General features: G+C 49.3%; 1 protein-coding gene across 1 annotated transcript; it reads left to right on the top strand.

The window, feature by feature from the left end:
* Positions 1 to 47: 47 nt before the first annotated feature.
* Positions 48 to 809, top strand: LOC117892683 (seminase). Its single transcript, XM_034799088.1, has one exon. The coding sequence runs from the start codon at positions 48 to 50 to the stop codon at positions 807 to 809; it is 762 nt and encodes a 253-aa protein (XP_034654979.1).
* Positions 810 to 18,745: the final 17,936 nt, after the last annotated feature.

Here is an 18,745-nt window from a genome sequence, read left to right as displayed (position 1 = left end):
TATAAGCGACAGCTCCGGCACTTGCCGCTCATTTAATTGCTGCAGCCATGAGGTGCGATCTCTTTCCTATCATATTCCTGCAGCTGCTCCTCCTGTGGCGGGTGAGGGTGAGCAGCCAGCGCATCCAGCCCCGCATCGTGGGAGGCACCACCACCACCCAGTCGGCAGTGGGTGGCTATGTGGTGAATCTGCGCTACGATGGCACCTTCTACTGCGGCGGCTCCCTGGTGACCAGGATGTATGTGGTGACGGCGGCACACTGCGTGAGTGGCTACCAGGCGAGCCGCATGACGGTCCAGGGCGGAGTGAGCAGGCTCTCGGAAACGGGTGTGATACGACGCGTGGCCAGGACCTATGTGCCCGGCAGCTACAGCAGCTCTCGACTGAACATGGACGTGGCCGTGATCCGGCTGCAGAGCTCCATGACGGGCAGCAACATCGCTACGATCCCGCTGTGTTCGGCGCAGTGGAATCCCGGCGACTACATGCGCGTCTCTGGCTGGGGCACCACACAATCCAGCAGCAGCCAGCCCTCCAACCAACTGCGCACCGTGCAGATCCAGCTTATCCGGAAGACCGTCTGCCAACGGGCGTACCAGTACCAGGACACACTCTACGCCTCCACCTTCTGCGCCCGATCCTCGGGCAAGGACAGCTGCTCGGGCGACTCGGGGGGAGGTGTGATCTACAGGAATCAGCTCTGCGGAATCGTCTCCTGGGGCCTAGGCTGCGCCAATGCCAACTATCCTGGCGTCTACACGAGCATCCATCGGGCGCGCAGCTTCATCGTCAGCGCCATGAACAAGTGAGCCCTGCACTGGGTGCCGGAAGTTGTTACTACTTTTAATAGTTGTTTAAAATATTAATTAAAAATCGTTAAGGTAAGACAAGCGTTGATGTGGATGCGGCCGCTGCATGCAGCCGGTCAGGAAACCCTCCTTGGGCCGGCCCCAAACCGGATGAGCGATGGGCGAATGAAGATATCAGCTGCAAATCTGCTCTGTGGCCAGGCCGCATGTAAATGGGAGTACAGTGGGTGCAGAACTACAGAGCAGTGGAAGTAGATGGCCACAAGCAGACTTAGATGAACGATTAACGGAGAGGAAGACACAGATAGGTGGCTAGCATAAGGAAACTCTGGCTGTTGTTTTCATGGCACTTGCACCACAGTTCGCTGTGCCACGACCACGCCTACTGCTAGCTGCACCACTCCAAGGGCCCTTCCACCGATCCACCGATGAGTGGCAACTTCCGTTTGTTGACTTTGTTTGTCGCGCGCTAATTTAAAGTCCATTGCTGCCCATAGGCACCTTGATTTGCATTGATTGCCAGAGTTCTGGCTGGGCTGCCTGTTCCTGTGCCCACAGCGGAAGGAAGCTGCTGGAGGGCCACCACCGTGGCACGGGTCACTCTGGCCATTGTAAACTTTCATATCCCGTCGATAGTCGTTTGCCACTAATTTCAGATAAATTAAGTGCAGTTAAAGCGCCACTTAACACGTGCTCCAGCTGCTGCGGCTGGCCAATGATCTGGCGACAATGAAACGGACCACAGCGGATCGTGCTCATTTGTATAATTGACAGGCACAGCAAGGGGATCACAGAGCCGTTCGACCCGCTCATCGGAATGAGCCTACTTAGGTTCAAATTGCAATTAATAAGTTTGCATTATGGCGATTTCCATAACGGCCACCGGATGGGGGACCGCAAGTGATCCGCAAGTGCGGCCAATCAATAAGAGATTTGTGGCAATTTCTGAAGCATTTCTTGCAGCTAATGAGCTCTATTTAATGGGGAACCTGCATATATTAAGTCAACTGCTGCCGCACATCAAATACATCTCATGGAAATGTAGGCAAATACGGAATATGAATACACCTGACAATCGCTTAATTCATGTTGTGGCCGGCACAAGTACTCTGGTCATATTCAATCAGTCGTGCATTGATTCACGGAACTGGAAACCAAAATAAAGTGCTAATTGATGCGAGGCGTTGCGACGTGGAAAACTCTGGCCAATTTACAGCCCAAAAGCTTTTCCAATTGTGAGGACAGGCAGACAGACAGAGAGCCACAGAGCGGCGGGCAATTGACAGCCACAAATACACAAATTAGCCAAAGGTATGAATAGGTGGCATGAATGTGTGTGAATGGGCTTGAATAGGTGGAAACGAGCCGGGTTCCACTGATTCCGCTAATCAGCTGCCTAAATTATTATTATTAAACTCGCTCGCTCGCTCGCTCGTTCTCGTCTGTCCAATTATTCTGACAGTTTCTGCTGCCAATCGCTGAAGATTGAATAAAAACTTTTGCCGTGGCCGATGGACAATTGAATTGCAATTACTCCTAGGGCGGAGGCGGAGGCGTATAAGGTTCACTGGCAGGGGGAGACAAGTGCTGAGGTTGCTTATTAGTTTATTACATCAACAACAAATCTGAACGAACGCTAATTAAGACACAAATAATCGAACGTGCCAACACTGAAAGCCAATAATAAGCCATATTGTCTGGCCAAGAGGGTTGACACACACACACACACACACACACACCGCGCTGTGGTTGTGTTGGTTATGGCCACAAGGCTGCGGGGGGCCAGTTGGTAGCAGCGGTTGCTAATGGGCGGCCGAGGCGACAAGGCAGCCCAATAAAGTTGTCGAGGCCAAGGGGCCACCTATCGTACCACTCAACGGAAAACTATGCAAATGTCTGAAGCTCAATCAGTGATGGGCCGGAAAAGAGCCAGAGCTGGCATTTATTTTGGCTTGGATTCAAATTCCGCAGTTCAGGAGAGCATTTGATGGATTATTATTCGAAAAGTTCGTTGGTACATGGCCAAAATGTTTATAAATCCAAGTCGAAGAGGTCTTCTACTTGCAATATTTCTGGATTAAAAAATAAATCTAGCTTTTTTTCCGCCTGTCTCCAACTCTGGCTGTCAGTTCTGTTGTACGAAAGTTTCCCCTGTTTTTGGGACCTTTTGGGTTTGCGTGAGCAACCCGTCTGGGAGGGAAGCGTGGATCGAGTATTATGGATGGAGGTACGACGCCACCCACGGGCTGCGGTATTTGAACGACACGCCCAAATCGTACAACTTGCATTGGCAAAGGGCAAACTGAAAACATGGAAAACAGTTCAGGGAAACGCTCGACTGGGTGGCAGGGGAGGGGAGGGACAACCCTTAGAGGGAAAACCAACCACCGCGCAGCGAGTGAGCGACCGCAGCCCGCAACCTGTAAAAAGTAAACAGCGGCAGAGAGAGGGAGTGCAAGTGGGAGTGGGAGTGGGAGCAGAAGGTGGAGGTAGTGCTGGATATTCCCATAGGTGGGTGTGTGTGTCTGCATCTGTGAGTGTGTCTGCGGTTGTGGCTGCGGCAATGGCGCGCAATGGCATGAAAATGTAACCGCAACAGAGGCGGCAAAGCAAGGGGAACAGAACAGGGAACAGGCCAGGCAGGAGCAGGCGTTTGCTTATGTAGTCCGCCGCCGCCTGCCCGCTTGTCCGGTCTGTCTTCTATGCTACCCCCTGTGTAGGTGTCTAGGCATAATGCATACATACACATGTACACATAACGGCTATAACAAAAAGTACAATTTCTAGACAGAAAGCCAGATATTGAGGGAGAGGAAGAGAGAGAGAGAGAAAGAGAAAGAGGAGTTGCCCATTGAATCTTTTGACGTTCTTTGGGGACCGTCGCCTGGGCGAACGGAAGTGAATGGCACATTATGTTGCCGCTGCTTGACATGCTCCTGTCGCTATACCCTGCCAAAGGATATAATGATTTCGATGCCCCGTTGCCACATTAACTATCGCAGTGTTCTTCTTTTAAGTCAAACCAAAATAATTCATTAAAAATCAACTAAAACGACTCAAACGTTGGATCTGCCAGTGTGTCCTTAGATTCGGCAGCAAGGGAAAGCCTTTCGTTTTGCTGTTGCTGTTGCTTTTCCGTGGGGCATCCGTTCCGGGGTTTGAAAGAACGTCAGAAGGCAGCTTGAAGTGGCATGCCCCCGTGTCTGGTGGGGGTTGTAATTGGATGGGCAGAAGACCAAGAAGACCAGGGGGGGCCTCTGTTTGTGCCTTGGCCATTATGTACTTGTACGCATTAGAGCGACATAATTTGGCTCTTCTCGTAGCCCTCCTGGTCCGAGCAAACTGTTTAAGAAGTTGAAGAACTACTCCTCTGCACGCAGTGCGGTTTAAGTTTTCAGTGAAATTTGCCTGCAGCAAGGATGTTGCCCCAAGCCATCATCATCATTTGCTGGACTGGCTGGCTTTTTTGGTAGTGACAATTCGATTGAAAATAGACCTAGAAGTGTCACAAATGAAAGGAAGAGACATGGCGTGAGGGGCAGAAAGAGTGGCAGAGGCAAAGGCAACGGCAACGGCATCGGCATCGGCAACATTGTCATCATCAAAATCCCATTAGCAACGTATTCAAATGCGCTCGAGTGTAAAACAAGCCACATTCAATGCACGCACTCCCTGCCACCATGCCACAACGGACACACACACACACACACACATACACACAGTAGAGTGGGTAGAGTGGAGTTCAGTTCGGACTCATTCATTTACAGTGACGGCATTACGCATCCGTTCTCCCATTCCCCTCCCCACCAATTTGCATTGATTCGAGTGGAGCGGGAGATCCTTTAAAATCACTGACAATGCTAGCCTACTTATGGGCCAACAGGCAACCCGAAACCATACCAAACCGAACCAGAACCCGAGAGCAACACAACCCTTTTGAGTAGTTGCAGTTTATTCGAGTCCATGTCCATCCAATCAGCCATCCAACAGTTGATTCCAATTACAATCCCAAATTCGGTACTCCTACCCCTGCCCCTGCCCCCAACCGCATGTGGAGCACTCGAATTAGCATTTCGGTGGGAAGTTGGGGGGTATGTGTCCAATATTTTTACCATTTCCATGTCTAATTTGAAGTGAGCACACGGAGACTTGAGTCTCTAATTTGTAGAGCCCACTCTACATGGAGGGAGGCACACAGATCTTCGTGGTTGGCGGCTGGGGGAATGCTGGATAATGCGGCTAATTTCAGGCAACAAAAGTTTATCCAGAGAGCAGCAATAGTTTCAGAGATTTCGTTCCTTTATTTTCATATTAAATATTAATTAAATATAAATCAAATTAATTGACGTTTCGGGTAGGAAGATGTACAGGAATTCAATGCGATTATTTACCTCCAAAAAAGTGGCCCAAAGAATGCCAGAGAATAAAGCTATCATCCAATAGATAAAGATCTGTTATCCCATATTTGTAAATAAATATAAATATGTATTGTGCGCTCGTAATTGTACGATCCACTGGGTCCTTTCAAGTCGTGTCACAGTTAGTGCGGAGGAAAATGAATCAATTGAATGAATGACTTAACGATGTCATTGATGATGCTGTGAATGTCAACAAAAGGGGCATTATCAAGGCGCCCAACGACCCTGAAGAGCTTTAAAGCGAATTAGCAGACCACACGCGTGACTCGACCCGACCCGAAACGACCGTCCATCCACCCACCCAGGCATTCGGGCATTCCGGCACCACCCCCAGACTCTGGATTGCTGATTGCTTCGGAAAAATGGGAATCGGCGGGAGCATATGCTGAAAGTCCTTGAGAGACGAAGGCGGTGGCTGAGAGTCCATCCATCCATCCCGCTTGCTCATACACTCTGCTCTCGGTGGTGGCATGCCTCATGCTATACTCTCTCTGCACTCCGCTCTCTCTCTCTCACTCCTCCGCCCGTCTGTCCTGTGGTGCGGCATATGCGTGCGATTTGGATTTTGATTTGATTTGATTGCGGCGTCAACTTAATTAAGCGACCAACTACCAACAATGGGCAACAAATTGAAACAGCAGTCGGGCATTTGAAGTTCACTCTGGATCGTGCAATAAAAAGAGGGGAGACGGGGCGGAGGGGCGGAGGGGCGGAGGGCCGTTGCGTGGAGAGTGTGGGGAAAGGCATTTGTAATTCCTTTTATTTCGCTGCCGCCAAAAGTCATTGAAACGTGTAATCTGCAGCACGTGCGCAGTGATGCCGCCACCTCAAAGGCCCCGGCAGCAGGGGAAAGCGGCAACATTGAGATAGACGTAGACGTAGAGTCCCTGGGAACAACTTAAAATTCGGCCAGGACTGAGGACTTTAAAGGAAGGCAGCATAATTCATAGAGCTGCTGGTGGTGGTGGTGCAATTAGATGGCGGCACAGGTTACCACCTACCGGATGGTCGGACGAGGATGCGGACAAGGATGAGCAGAAATTCGGCTGCCACCGACGTCGCTGCCACTGCAGCCGCCTCCGTGTAATTAGTGTCAGTTGCGGAGTCACATTTGGTTGTCGTTGTAGCTGTTACTACATTGGGCAACGCCTCCTCCAACCGAAGGCCGGCTGGCCGTGGTTCGGCGTCGGGGTCGGGGTCGGGGTCGCGGACAAGATGGATTCCCTAGATGTGGATGGGCCCGCAAGGACCAGGACTTCTTGTCTCTGCTCTCCGCACCCTGCCCTGCTCATTCATGCATCCGTCCAGATAATTATTATAATTACCTGCGTGAGTGTAGGTTTCCATAGACCAAAACCAAAAACAAAACAAAAAGAAACCAAAAAAACACAACAAGAAAAAACTGCCACTAGCGGCGGCAGCAGCAGTGCACAGTGGAACGAAAAGCACTTGAGTGTGGTTTACAGTGGCAATTTGAAGATGGTCTTAACATATATTTCGCCTCCCGATTGAAACCTCCTCTCGCACCAGAGCTGCGATTTCCCTGTACCTCTTGCTGCACTCCAACAGTTTTTCACTGCTTTGGCAACACTGTGCCCGGGCGGCATGCGAACAAAAGGTCCAGTCTCATTTCTATGTCATTGTTTGATCCAGGTCTGCTCTCTCCGCACTGCCTCTCCCGCGCTCTCTCTCTCTCCCTCTCTCTCCCTCTCTCTGTCATCTCAGCCGCCTGCCTGCGTGCACTTTGCGTTTCGCATCGCCTGACCCAGAGCCAGAACCAGAGACACATCTGCGTGTGTGGTGTGTGTGTGTGTCTGTGTGTGTGGGTGTGCATGTTCGTGTCTATAATTATCTGCCGTTAATAATATTCAAATAGCTTCTAAATATATCCGAAGCAACAACAGCAACAACAGCAACAACAGCATCGGGGGCCCATCGACAAAGTGGGCTTAGTCGCTAAGCGCAGCCATTGTGTCTAATTGCAGAGCCCGAAAAAAACGAAACAGGGCCAAAATGGAACCCGACCAGAGCCTAGACCCAGATGCAATCGCCCGATAGGCATTGAACCGAGGCAAACAAAGCCCAGAACCCAGAGCCCAAAACCGAACAAACTGATTGCCTTATCAATGATGAACCCGATTGGGTCGGCTAACAAATTGGCTTATTTGTCGCCAAATGCAAAAGACCGCACCGCAAGGGAGCAGGGGCGCAGGGGCCAAACAGAAGGTTAATAAACTTGACCCAAGAGGCAGGCAGGGCAGGGTCTCGGGGTCTGGTGTCTGGGGTTCGGCGGGTCTGGAGAATGGTCGGGCAGTTCGTCAGGCCGAATAACTGACCGGAGAGGAACTCAGGAACTGAGGAACCGCTAACGAAATGCGCCGGGAGCTGCAGAGCGCAGAGAGGCACGAGAAATTCTTATCATGCCGCGGCACAGAGAAACGCCAGGAAAAGTTCGTTCGCGTTTGCCGTCGCAGCGGCAGTGGCAGAGTCTCATCTTTGATGTGTTGCCGCCAGAGAAGAGGAGAGCAGAGGCGAGCAGAGCGGTGCGGTGCGGTGCGGTGCAGAGATCGGCAGGGAGAGGGAGGCATTGCATTGAGTAGCCTCGATGTGGCTGGCCGGTGCCAGTGGAGATGAGATGTCAACGTGGCTGGCTAGCTGGATCTCCCTGTCCGCTCGACTCGTCTGACTGGCCCGAAATTATTTTATTTTTTCTCTCCTCTTTTGTTGCAACTGAAAGTTTGCATTCCACTTGTTTGTTGTTAACAAAACGCCATCCGTCGAGGCCTGTCCGGCCACAAAGGAAATTCTCTCCATTCCCCGCTCTCTTCGGCGACATTTGATTGGGATTTGAGGCTAATGCTGGAGCTGGAGCTGGAGCTGCAGCTGGCACAGGGCTCAGAGCAGCGGCCAGAAAGCTCTCCTCAGGTCTGCCACGACACACGAACTAGTTCTCCCAGCTTGGACAACTCGCATGACAATGGCTGGCCAAGCCCTCGTCGTCCAGCTGAATGACTCGACTCGCCTTGAGGAGCTTTGAATGAATGTTGCTTAAATAGCTTTGGACAGGCGTGAGTACATGTGCATCTGCGGCGACAAGACAGCCGAGCGAATGGAGCACAAAACGGAGCACAGAACACGGAGTGGTTGGTCATGATCATCCAATGGATCCGACACCATCTTTGCCATTGACGGTCCGACTGGGCCAGTGCCGAATTCTGTTCGGTGCGTGAGTTGCATCTCGGACTGCAATGGCAATTGCAATTGCAATTGACTCCAACGCGGAGTGGAGTGGCGTGTCGTGGCGTGGAGCGTCGGCATTTCTGCACGTTTACCAAAGCGAGGAAATGCACAAGGCCAGGGCAGGCCAGGGCCGGGCAGGCCAGGCGGCTAACCTAACCGTACTCTCTCGCAGTCTTTGTACTCGGTGGCGGCAGCATTTGAAAAATGTCACATAGCTCGGCCCGGCCTGAAAGAAGTGACCGACAGAGCAACTGCATCTCGCATCTCACATCTCGCCGAGATTGCAGTTGCATGCCAGCAGACGGCGGTCCCGCCCCGCTCATAGCCGCTAATGACTTTGTTTTTGCTCCAACACCTGACTAAATTCAGGTAACTTCTTCGCCTAAGCCTGGCCTGGCCCGGCCTGGGCTTGCAGCAAAGTCCGCTGTCTGCCGGCTAATTTGTTCACACGCCAAAACAAAAAGGAACGCTCCTACTCTCTGTTGCCACCTCTGTCTCGCATCAATTAAAGCGCATAATTAATTTATTAGCCACCAAGAAAATTCAACTTTGCTTTGGAAACGAAACTGTCGCTACAAGTTAACAAATTGGCAGCCAATTAAATTGCTCGAAATATTATTTAAAATGCAAGCAGTTGGGTTAAGTCACAGGTGTTTAATTGCGGGAACTTTGGAATATTTAATGCAATTTTTTGAATAAATAATAAATAATAGATGTTCCTTTAAAAACACCAACATAAGTAGGAGAAGGCTCTGCTCTCGCTCTCTCCTTTCAGTTTCGACTGCTTGCTGGCGCTCTTAACCCGTTTCCAACCGTTTCGCACTGCTTGCAGACTGTCTGCACTGCTTTCCTTCTGCTTGACAGCAGGACATATTTCAAGCTGTGCAACCGGTTGGCGCGAACATTTGAATTCATATGCGGTCAGAGAAAATCGTATTTTAATGGAAATTAAATGGAAGATTCGCATTTTCCAAGCAAATATATCCCTATATTGCTATAATTTCAATAGCACTATATATTTTTAACCTTTTTAGGGTTCATAAAGACTAATTTACTGCTTTGCACCATTATTTTTAACGTTCAAAACCTTTTAAGTTAATGCGAGGTTGAGATTGCAAAATACAATTGAATATCAAACGAAGTCGCTTTCCCAGAATCGACTTTGATGTCGATTCCTGGTATTGAAAATGCCAGTCAGGTCGGTCCAGCATATGGCAGAGGGCTTATGCCGTGTGTGTATGACTTTTATTATGAAAATTATCCATAAGCAATTCTGGTAGGGCCAATGCAAATTACCATAATTGGGCGTCAATATTTGAACAAGTTTATGACTGAGGCATATTAAGAAAACTCCAAGGGTTGCAGCGGAGAAAGGAGTGCGTCACTTTTGTTAAATAATTCAATGCAAATTGATTTCAAATGTTATGGGACTATTGAAAAGAGGGCTACGCACTGTCCCGACAAGGCACCACCAGGCTATGTCAAATGGTCCCACAATCTGAATTATTTAGCAAATATTGTGCAAAGCTGCAGCTCCGACTCTTGGACATTGAGGACATGTGTCCAGCTCCTTTGATAGCTGCGCCCCTCACTCTGGTCAGAGTAATTACCTTCAGACATTTGTGTCGTATTGCATTCATATGCACACAACAACAAATACATCAAAATAAAGCAAATCAAACCAAACCGAAACGAAACGAAATGAAACGACACAAACCGAACCAAGTCAAGGCAATTTACCAAATTGTTGTCAGCGAAATTTCGTTGACATTCTAATGAGTTGCCGAATGGCTTACGATGGGCCGCCTCAATTCGATTCGATTCGCTGATGACTTTTGCTGTGACAGTTCGTGCGAGTACCGCAATAATTTCAGCAATTTCATGGCTGGGCTATGGCTGTGGCTGTGGCTGTGGCTGGGATGCGTATGCAAAAGATAACCATGAAATGATTGCATCAAATCGACACAAGACCTGCAAGCCGTCAAGCGATCTTCAAGATCAGCCACTGAGGCGGAGACGATACCCAACCACAGCCCACTTTGCCAGGCCGCAACAAAAAAGAGAACAAGAGTTGAGGCAGCGGCAGCGGCAGCGGCAGCCAGAAAATCCAAATCACATTGGCCACTCCACTTAAGTGTAATCAGAGTCGAAAGACAGGGGCAGAGGCAGAGGCAGCGGCTGAGGCATAGTCGTGTGGCACACTCCAAAGCGCAACAATTGCAGCTCATTACGATCGTCATCGTCATCAGAGCATTATCATTATATCTTATTCGATCTTAAGCGGTCCGAGCCTCGAACCTGTGCGCCAGCCAGGGACGCACGACAAGAACGCGCGCCACCATCGAACGATCCTCGATTTTGATCTCAGCCGGGAATGTGTAGCAGCCGCCAAATGAAATTGGTCAATAGAGAGGAGAGACATTTAAATTGCTCTTGGCCTGGCCTCCTCCTCAAGTGCTGCCTGCCACTTGGCGCCAAATTTGATGCTGTCCGATGCCCGCCCGTCCACATTTCACTTTCCTCACTCAATTGCCAGCAATTTCATAGGCCTACTTGCGAGCGGGAATACTTTTTACGGGCTAGTTCGGTGTAGAGAGAGATGAGTGAGAGTTCTCCAATCTTCGGCTGCCCACTCCAAGAGCTTCAGTGCCCCATCGATGCGTAGGCTCTCTGCCGCTCTAGACCTAATTGAGTCATTAGCCGGTGGTGACCTCTTAGCATTCCATTTGCTACACCTACAGTCGTCCCATACACACCTTTTGCACGTTCCTCCCTCCCCACACATGTGCCCCCATTAGCAGCTGCTGCGCTCCGAAACTGAAGATCGTTTGGCACATCAACACCTCATCGGGATGCGGATGAGGATGGAGATGGAGATCAGGCTGAGGCTGGGACTGGGAGAGGCGCTGCCAAATGATTTCTCACATCAATTTCTCACGCACTAAGTGAGCCACTTAGCGCACATCAAAAATCAATAATCGATTAAATAATTAGAAAATTGTGAAAATTACTGTAATTTTGAAATCAATTCGTTGCATGCCACCACGCGGGATTCATCATGGGCCAGCGATCGATCGGGTGTCAAACATCAGTCTGAGCCTCAGCTCCATCAGTCCTCTCCAGTCTTCGGTCGCCAGTCAGAGCATAAATAATCGCATTATAATAAAATAATGCAATGCCCGCGAAGGATGCCGAAGATCCCCAAGTTCGTCTTGGCCCACTCCAGATTCAATTTAAATGGAAAACACTTTCCTATCGAGTCGCTCCAATTAATATTCGCTGCGTGCCGCGATCACCGCGAGCTGATAAAGTGCGGCTCATATATTTTGTCATAAATTTCAAACGCGCTCGACAGCTGCTCGGACTCATCAATCAGCCCCAGTGGCAGTCCTCGTCCCAGTCCTGTCTCGCAGTGGGCCGGCCCCACGTCGGACGTGGAGCGTGCGGACTTTGGCAAACACTCGATTAAAATCAACTTCAATTTGTAATAAATCAAAAGTCCTATCAAAACCATATCCAACGAATACCGATACCGAATGAAACGAGGCACCCAAAAGGGTTCCTCCGCCTCCTCTCTGTCCAGGCCAATGAAGAAATTTGCAACGTTCTTCTGCATCCCGATCGTGTGGCAATGGATCCAGGCTCGGACCTGTATGATGAATGGTTATTGATTCGACGGAATCGCAGGCTTCTCTGAAAGGAGCAACTCTGCTCCACTGCACTCTCTGTCCGCCAATAAAATCACGTTCCAGCTTTGGGAGTAGCTCCAAAAACACTGCATACAGAGTGGAGCATGTCCAAGCCGGATATAGCGCACTTTTGGTAGTTGAATATTATATTTCATGGACATTTCTCAAAAATAATTGCAGATGAAATGGAACCTATGACCAAGCGAATAAAAAACCAACTCCTGACCCGCACTAATGAGCATTAAACCCTTCCTCTGTGCACACACTTATCCCATGGCCCATGGTCATAGTCTTGAGAAGTCATGGTCTTCTCTCAGCTTATCCCAGTACTGCTTTGGGGCACTCTGGCTGGATGGATGGCTGGAATTAGCTCTGGAAACAGCAACGGCAACTGAAAACGAAACCTGTCGTGTGGAACAACTCATCAAATAGACACTCAATAAAAATGTCAGTAGTTGTTATTGTTATTGCTTTTATTATTATTATTATTTGTTGTTGTATGCCAGTTGCATTACAATGTTATATAGTCAGATGTACATATGTACATATGTACATACATACATATGTACTATATAAAATGCAGTGCCGCATGCTATTTTTTGTTGTTATCGCCTGTGTTGTGTTGGCGTTGATTTGCGGACTGACTTGGGTCGTGTTCGTTGCTTTTTTGCTTGTTTTTGTTGTTTTTGTTTCCAGTTGGGGGACTTTGCATGAGTCATGTCGAGATGTCGTGAGTTATTTTCTACATTTGCCAAAGGAGCTCCAAGCCCCAGCCCAAGCCCCTTACAACCAGCATACAATACCTCTACCTCTACATCATTCATGTGTGTGTGGCTGTTGTGCTTGTAGTTCGTTATCTTGGCACGAAACGGGGCTCTCTGTCGCTCTGTCGATGCCAATTGCAATGTGAAATGTTGCCACACAAAATGCCGCGCGTCAATATGCAAAAATGCATGCCACGAGAATCTAAAGGCAAACGGCAAATGGCGACTGCAAAGGCAAACCCCAAACGGCAACTGCCACAAAGGCAAATTGAATTGCAACCTCAGGGCACTGGATAGACGGAAACGACTTGGCCAACCAGGCCAAAAGAGTTCTTGGCCGCTTACAGTCGTAGTTAGCCAACCGAAAGTGAAAAATAAAGTAGTGGGAGTTGTGGCCAGCAGATAGATAAAAGCACGATTCCGTGTGATTTCTTTCCTAGAGCGTTTGCGGCATTCGTATGAAGAGTACAAAGCCATCAGAGCAGCGCAGCGCAGCTCTTAACCCTCTCACAACCAATGCCATAAAAGTTTTCCCATTTCTGGAGTAGATCTCCATGCATTTTATGCATTAATTATACACACGCTAAGCCAAACAGCAGCTGGAAATAAATAAAATTAAAGTTATTCTCATTTCAATATTTTATCTGAATAATTTGCATTAAAAATCTGCATTTTCAGGCTTCAAAATAAGCTTAAAATCTGTGGCTTGTGGGTTAAATTCTCTCTGGGGGGTTTTCGCTGTCTCACTTTGAGTTTTCCTGGAGTTTTTCCAACACCCCGTTGATCATGATCCGCCGCTTAGCGCCAAATCGCCGAAAATACGAGTATCGACAACACAAATCAAAGGCCACAATTAGCCCGATGCAAAGCGGATTCGATTGGATCGCCTCAGATGGGATTGCAACGGATCGGATCGGATTGGATCGGATTTGCCTCTGCCTGTGTCGTGATGTGATTTACTTCGTGTCCAGGCCCTGGCACTGTGCACGCAGTGTTGGGAGATGTGCTGTGATGTGATTCGGTGGGGGGGAAGCTGCGATGGAGGGCAGCCGTTTGGGCCATGCCCAAATTAAAGTGTCTGCAGACCGCAAAACGTCCATCAACGTCGCAGCAGAAGGAAGGGCAGGCCAAGAGCGAGCAGGGCAAGAGCAGGGCAAACTGGGCTGCAACAGGCCCAGAAATAAGCCAATAAAATTGTCATGCATTGACAAATAACATGGCCAGCAAGGCTTAGAAAAATAGACAGCCCATGGGGAAGACACTGACGGGGGCACAGAAAGATGCGAAGCGAACGAAGAACCTCCGAGCCGGGTCCCAACCGAACAAAGCAAAACGAAGTCAAGGGGAAAAATGGCGTTTGCCGCAGCCAAAAGCCAACAGCAACAATGTCTAAAAACGTTGCCAATACCCTGCCTGTTGGGGGTATGCTGGCTTTGGCCATGTTCTGCTCTAGTAAGCCCTTGAGTAAATGCCTTCATCCCATCACAATGGATCTGCAGAGAGTGTCTGTAGCTTCGATGCGGTTTCCCTTCTTGGTTTTTTATCTGTGGATTCCTCTTCTGCGGATTCAGAGTCAGAGTCTCGGTCTTGGCCCGGCTTTGGGTCTCGGCTGCATTGCGGCTCCCACGCCTTCAAAATACAATATGTTAACAAACACGCTGCCAAGTGGCTGACAGCTTGCCGGCATTGGGGGAGTGCAGTGCTGGCGAGGGCAGCGAACGCTGAAGATTTCTTGTGAAACGACTGCACTGCAGCCGGGCCAAAGATGGAGGAGAGCTTCGTTGCTTTTCTGTTTTTTGTATCTTTTTTGGTCTTCAAGGGCCCCCCGCAGCCAACCAAGGCGCGCATAATAACCCCGGCCGAAACGTGCGCAGATTTCCAGCAGACGATAAAGCACAACAAGGGGCAGGCACAGGCACCGGCACAGGCTGAACAGAGCGGGAAGGAAGGGGAGCGGAACGGAGCTGAGAGGGAAAATAAGATGAAAAATAAGCAGGACAGGACCAGAGCAGAGCAGAGCAGAGCAGATCGGATCCATGGCTGCCATGGGTCCATGGCTTTGGCAGCCATTTTGCTGCCGTGGCCCTCAACCGATGGCTGTGCAGCTGCAACAGCAACAGCAAGTTGCATGCAAAGCAACAGCAGCCTCAGCCTCAGCCAATTTGAAGTTGTTGCTTTTTTTTGTTTCTTTTTCAAGAACACACAGACAGATAGATAGGCAGACAGATGGACAGAGAGACACGGACAGATACATGGCTGTTGCATGGCGCAGTCTACGTATCTGTCAGACGGATTTGCCGCATCTGCATTCTGGCTTGTCTCCGGCCTGACTCCTCGCATCGATCAATGTTTGTCTTAAGGTCTGCTGCCATGACTATCTCTGCCAAATACTCGTACTTCAAGTTGTCTCTGGGACTTCCTCTGGCATCCATTCGCCTGACATTGAGAGACACCCGACACCTTTCGACTTTGCAGCCTGAACTTTGACTGCTGCAAGAAAGGCTTAAGATACCAGGGGGAAATGGTCAAATCTGGCAACTGCAAGGGGTGTAAGATATAAGTTAGAATATCTTCAAATCATATAAGCATAAATGCTGTGGCAAATTCTGTAAAGAACTGCAAAGAAAGTCGAAGGGAGTCCCAATTTCTTTGCTGCTTTGTGAGCTCTGCTGCTGAATTCATTTTCAAGCGAGTGTTTTCCTCGATTGCACATCTCTTTTCTCCGTGTAAACCATTGCATAAATCATTTGGCTCGCCTGCAATCGACACTCAGTCAACGTAAGTATCTCAAAGATATGAAATGCGAACTGGCAGATGACAAGCTCTGGCTAATGATGATGTCCTACCGGTAGGACAGCTGCCCCCAAATGTTGCTCCTGCTGCTGCACCCAGCCACTATTAGAAGGGGCCGCAACTATTACTTAATAGCCAATGGCCATGTATCCTGGGCATGGGCATGGGCATGGACAGCAGGCGCGGCGCTCCTTTTGTCCATATGCGAAATGCGTGTAATTAGCTGAAGCATTTCAAATTGCAAACTCCAAGAGCCGCAGCCAACAGAAGCAACAGCAGCAACAGCAACAGCCACATCAACCAGATTGCATTTTCTCGTATAATTTCCGTTGCGGCAGCCTGCTCTGCCCCTGCTCTGCCGTGGCGTGGCGTGGTTTTGTGTGGTTTTGTGTGCTGTGCACTTTAACTTTAAGTTTCAGCTTTTTGCATCTAATGATCAGTCTCTCTCTCTAATGCACATTGCACATACATATGTACATACATATGTATGCATAGTCTTAGCTCCGACTGGAAACTAGTTGGCCCGATACATCAATTAAATTTGCATTTTAATTTGACGTTTCGTTTTGTTTGGCCCAGCCCGCTCCGCGGCAGCTTATGATTTATATGGGAGCGGGACTGGAACAAAAAGCAGTTGATCTTGTCGCGGGGTTAGCCTAACGATCGAGCGATCGAGCGATCAGCCATCCAGCAACGATCCAACGATCCAGCGATTCAGGCGACCGATACTCGAGCGGGCAGCTTGTTTAACTAGTAAATCTATGGGCTTTTCCTCTCAATGGAGCAGCTGCAATGCCATGAGCTGTCAGCGTTTCCGCTCCACGTCGCAGTTCGAGAGTGCGAGATTTGGTGCGGGCCTGGCGCCCGCCATTCGACAGGTGCAGGGGGGCCATCGGGGTGGGGGACTGGGACTGGGACTGGGACTGGGTTGGTGCTGCTGCTGCTGGTTTGGGGTCACAGACGCATGCAATTTGAGCCGCGGCAGGCATAAATTGTTGCATGTTAAAAGGAAGTTAGCCCACAGCCCATAAACATTTGCTGGCCAAAACAAAAAACAAAAACTTCCAGCAGAAACCACAAAATGAAGGCGCGCAAAGACGTTTATATAACGGGTTAGCTGGGCAACACAACCAACAACCCCCCGAACACCCCACCATCCACCATCCACTACCACTCCAGCCCAAAATAGGCAGTCAGTCAGTCCGGCGGGGCATGCAGCCAGTCAACCGCAGACAGGTCCCGAAAACACCTAACGCCGCCCACACATCAGCAGAGATGAGCAACATTTTGGCGGAACTTCCATCCGAAAGCTAAAGTTTTATATTCAAGAACTCAATGCAGAAATCCTCTGAAGATGTAGAATTCCATTCATCTGATTAGCAAGTGAAACTTAGCCAGAAATGTATCTGTGTAATGCATATAAAAACTGACACATTCCAATCAAAAGTCAAACCCAAATAATCCCCCCCGCTGCACTTACTCATCACTGACAGCCCCTTGCCTCTGCCTCTGACTGTGCGCCTCTTTACACAACCTCAAACCCCGCCCCATGCCACTTGGCGTCTCCTCCTCCATGACGCCTCAACAGCCACCCCCTCGCAAGGGACATGCATCTCTGTCAAAATGCAAGGCGCGAATTGTAAATTTGCAAATGCCGGAAACGCAAATTTTCCAAACTTGTTACCCGGCTGAACCACCACAGCACTAAAGTCAGCACCCCCCAAACCCCCGAAAAACAACAACAGATGCAACCAAAGTTTTGGCCACAAACAGACAGAGAGAGAGAAAGAGAGAGAGAGAGTTAGAGAGAGACAGATAGACAGACAGGACGGCTGATAAAAAGAGAAGTTAAATTAGAAATTGGCCCAAGCCCCAGGGGCAAACTGCGTTGGCGTTGGCGTGGGCGCTGCAAGTCGGCATAGAACTTTGCATTACAATTGGCTGGCAAATTCTGTGATGGTCTGCTGGCACGCAATGGACTGACTGCCTGGCCGCCAGTGTCTCACACCAGTCAGGAGACTCGAACTCAATGCCATTCCCAGGCAAAAGGGAGCAGTGGAAAGGATAGGAAAAGCGCACGGATCCGACGGATGCATAAATTTTGGCTGCCTAAAAAGAATCGCAACAATTAAAATGCTAAATCTAAATCTTGACGCTTGCCAGCAGTCAGCAATCAGCGATCAGCGGAGCTGAGCTGAGCTGGGGCTGACCTATCATTAGAGCTGGCAAATGATGCACTACATCCGCCAGGGAGTTCACCAATAATTCTTAACCCCCAGTCAAGCCAAACCAATCATTAGGCATACGCACGAAGACGACCCCTGATCCGGGCAGACGCATATATCACACGGCTGACGCGGATGGTGGAGCTGGTCGAGGATCGCGGATCGCGGATCGAGGAGTGCACTGACTGACTGCGAAATTCCAGCACGTATCAATCTGAAAATGGTGAAAAATGTGCCCAGCCGATCTGTCGACCTTTTGCATACTCTTTGTATCTGCATCTGTGAGTCTTCCTACTCGTACGTGGCCCGTTCTCAGTCATAAATCAGTTATCCTAGAGCCTCGGGCCTGGCTGTGTGCATATTCATGAGTTTGATTGAACTTATAAATCAGAGCCGAACCGAACATCGGCTGTGAATGTTCCAGCTGGAGCTGGATTGGAGCTGGAACTTGGGAAGACTCCCTAAGCCAGATGCCTGCCAGATCTCTCACCTGCTCTGCTCTGCTCTCTGACCCAACGGTTGTGCCAGAAAACTTAATTAATTTGACACATATCAAGGGTCGGCCCGGTCGGCCGGTTGTGTTGCTATTTTAAACCCTCTAGTTTTTGCCTTCTACCATCGGAAGAAATGCGCTAATGAAGCAAGCTGAGAAATGTGTTTTGGCTTTTGTGGTTTTCGGTTTTCGGTTTTCAGTTTTAAGTTTTTGGGTTTTCAGCTTTTCGTTTTGTTGTCGGCGCTTTTCGCGAGAGACCGCCAAAAAGTCGCCAAGGCATAATTAATCATGCACCAACATTCTTTCTGGGCTCA

This window comes from Drosophila subobscura, chromosome E (assembly GCF_008121235.1).
Source record: "Drosophila subobscura isolate 14011-0131.10 chromosome E, UCBerk_Dsub_1.0, whole genome shotgun sequence".
Classification (NCBI taxonomy): Eukaryota; Metazoa; Arthropoda; class Insecta; order Diptera; family Drosophilidae; genus Drosophila; species Drosophila subobscura.
Note: the sequence above shows the minus strand (reverse complement) of the source record. Positions and strands in the feature narration are given on the sequence as shown.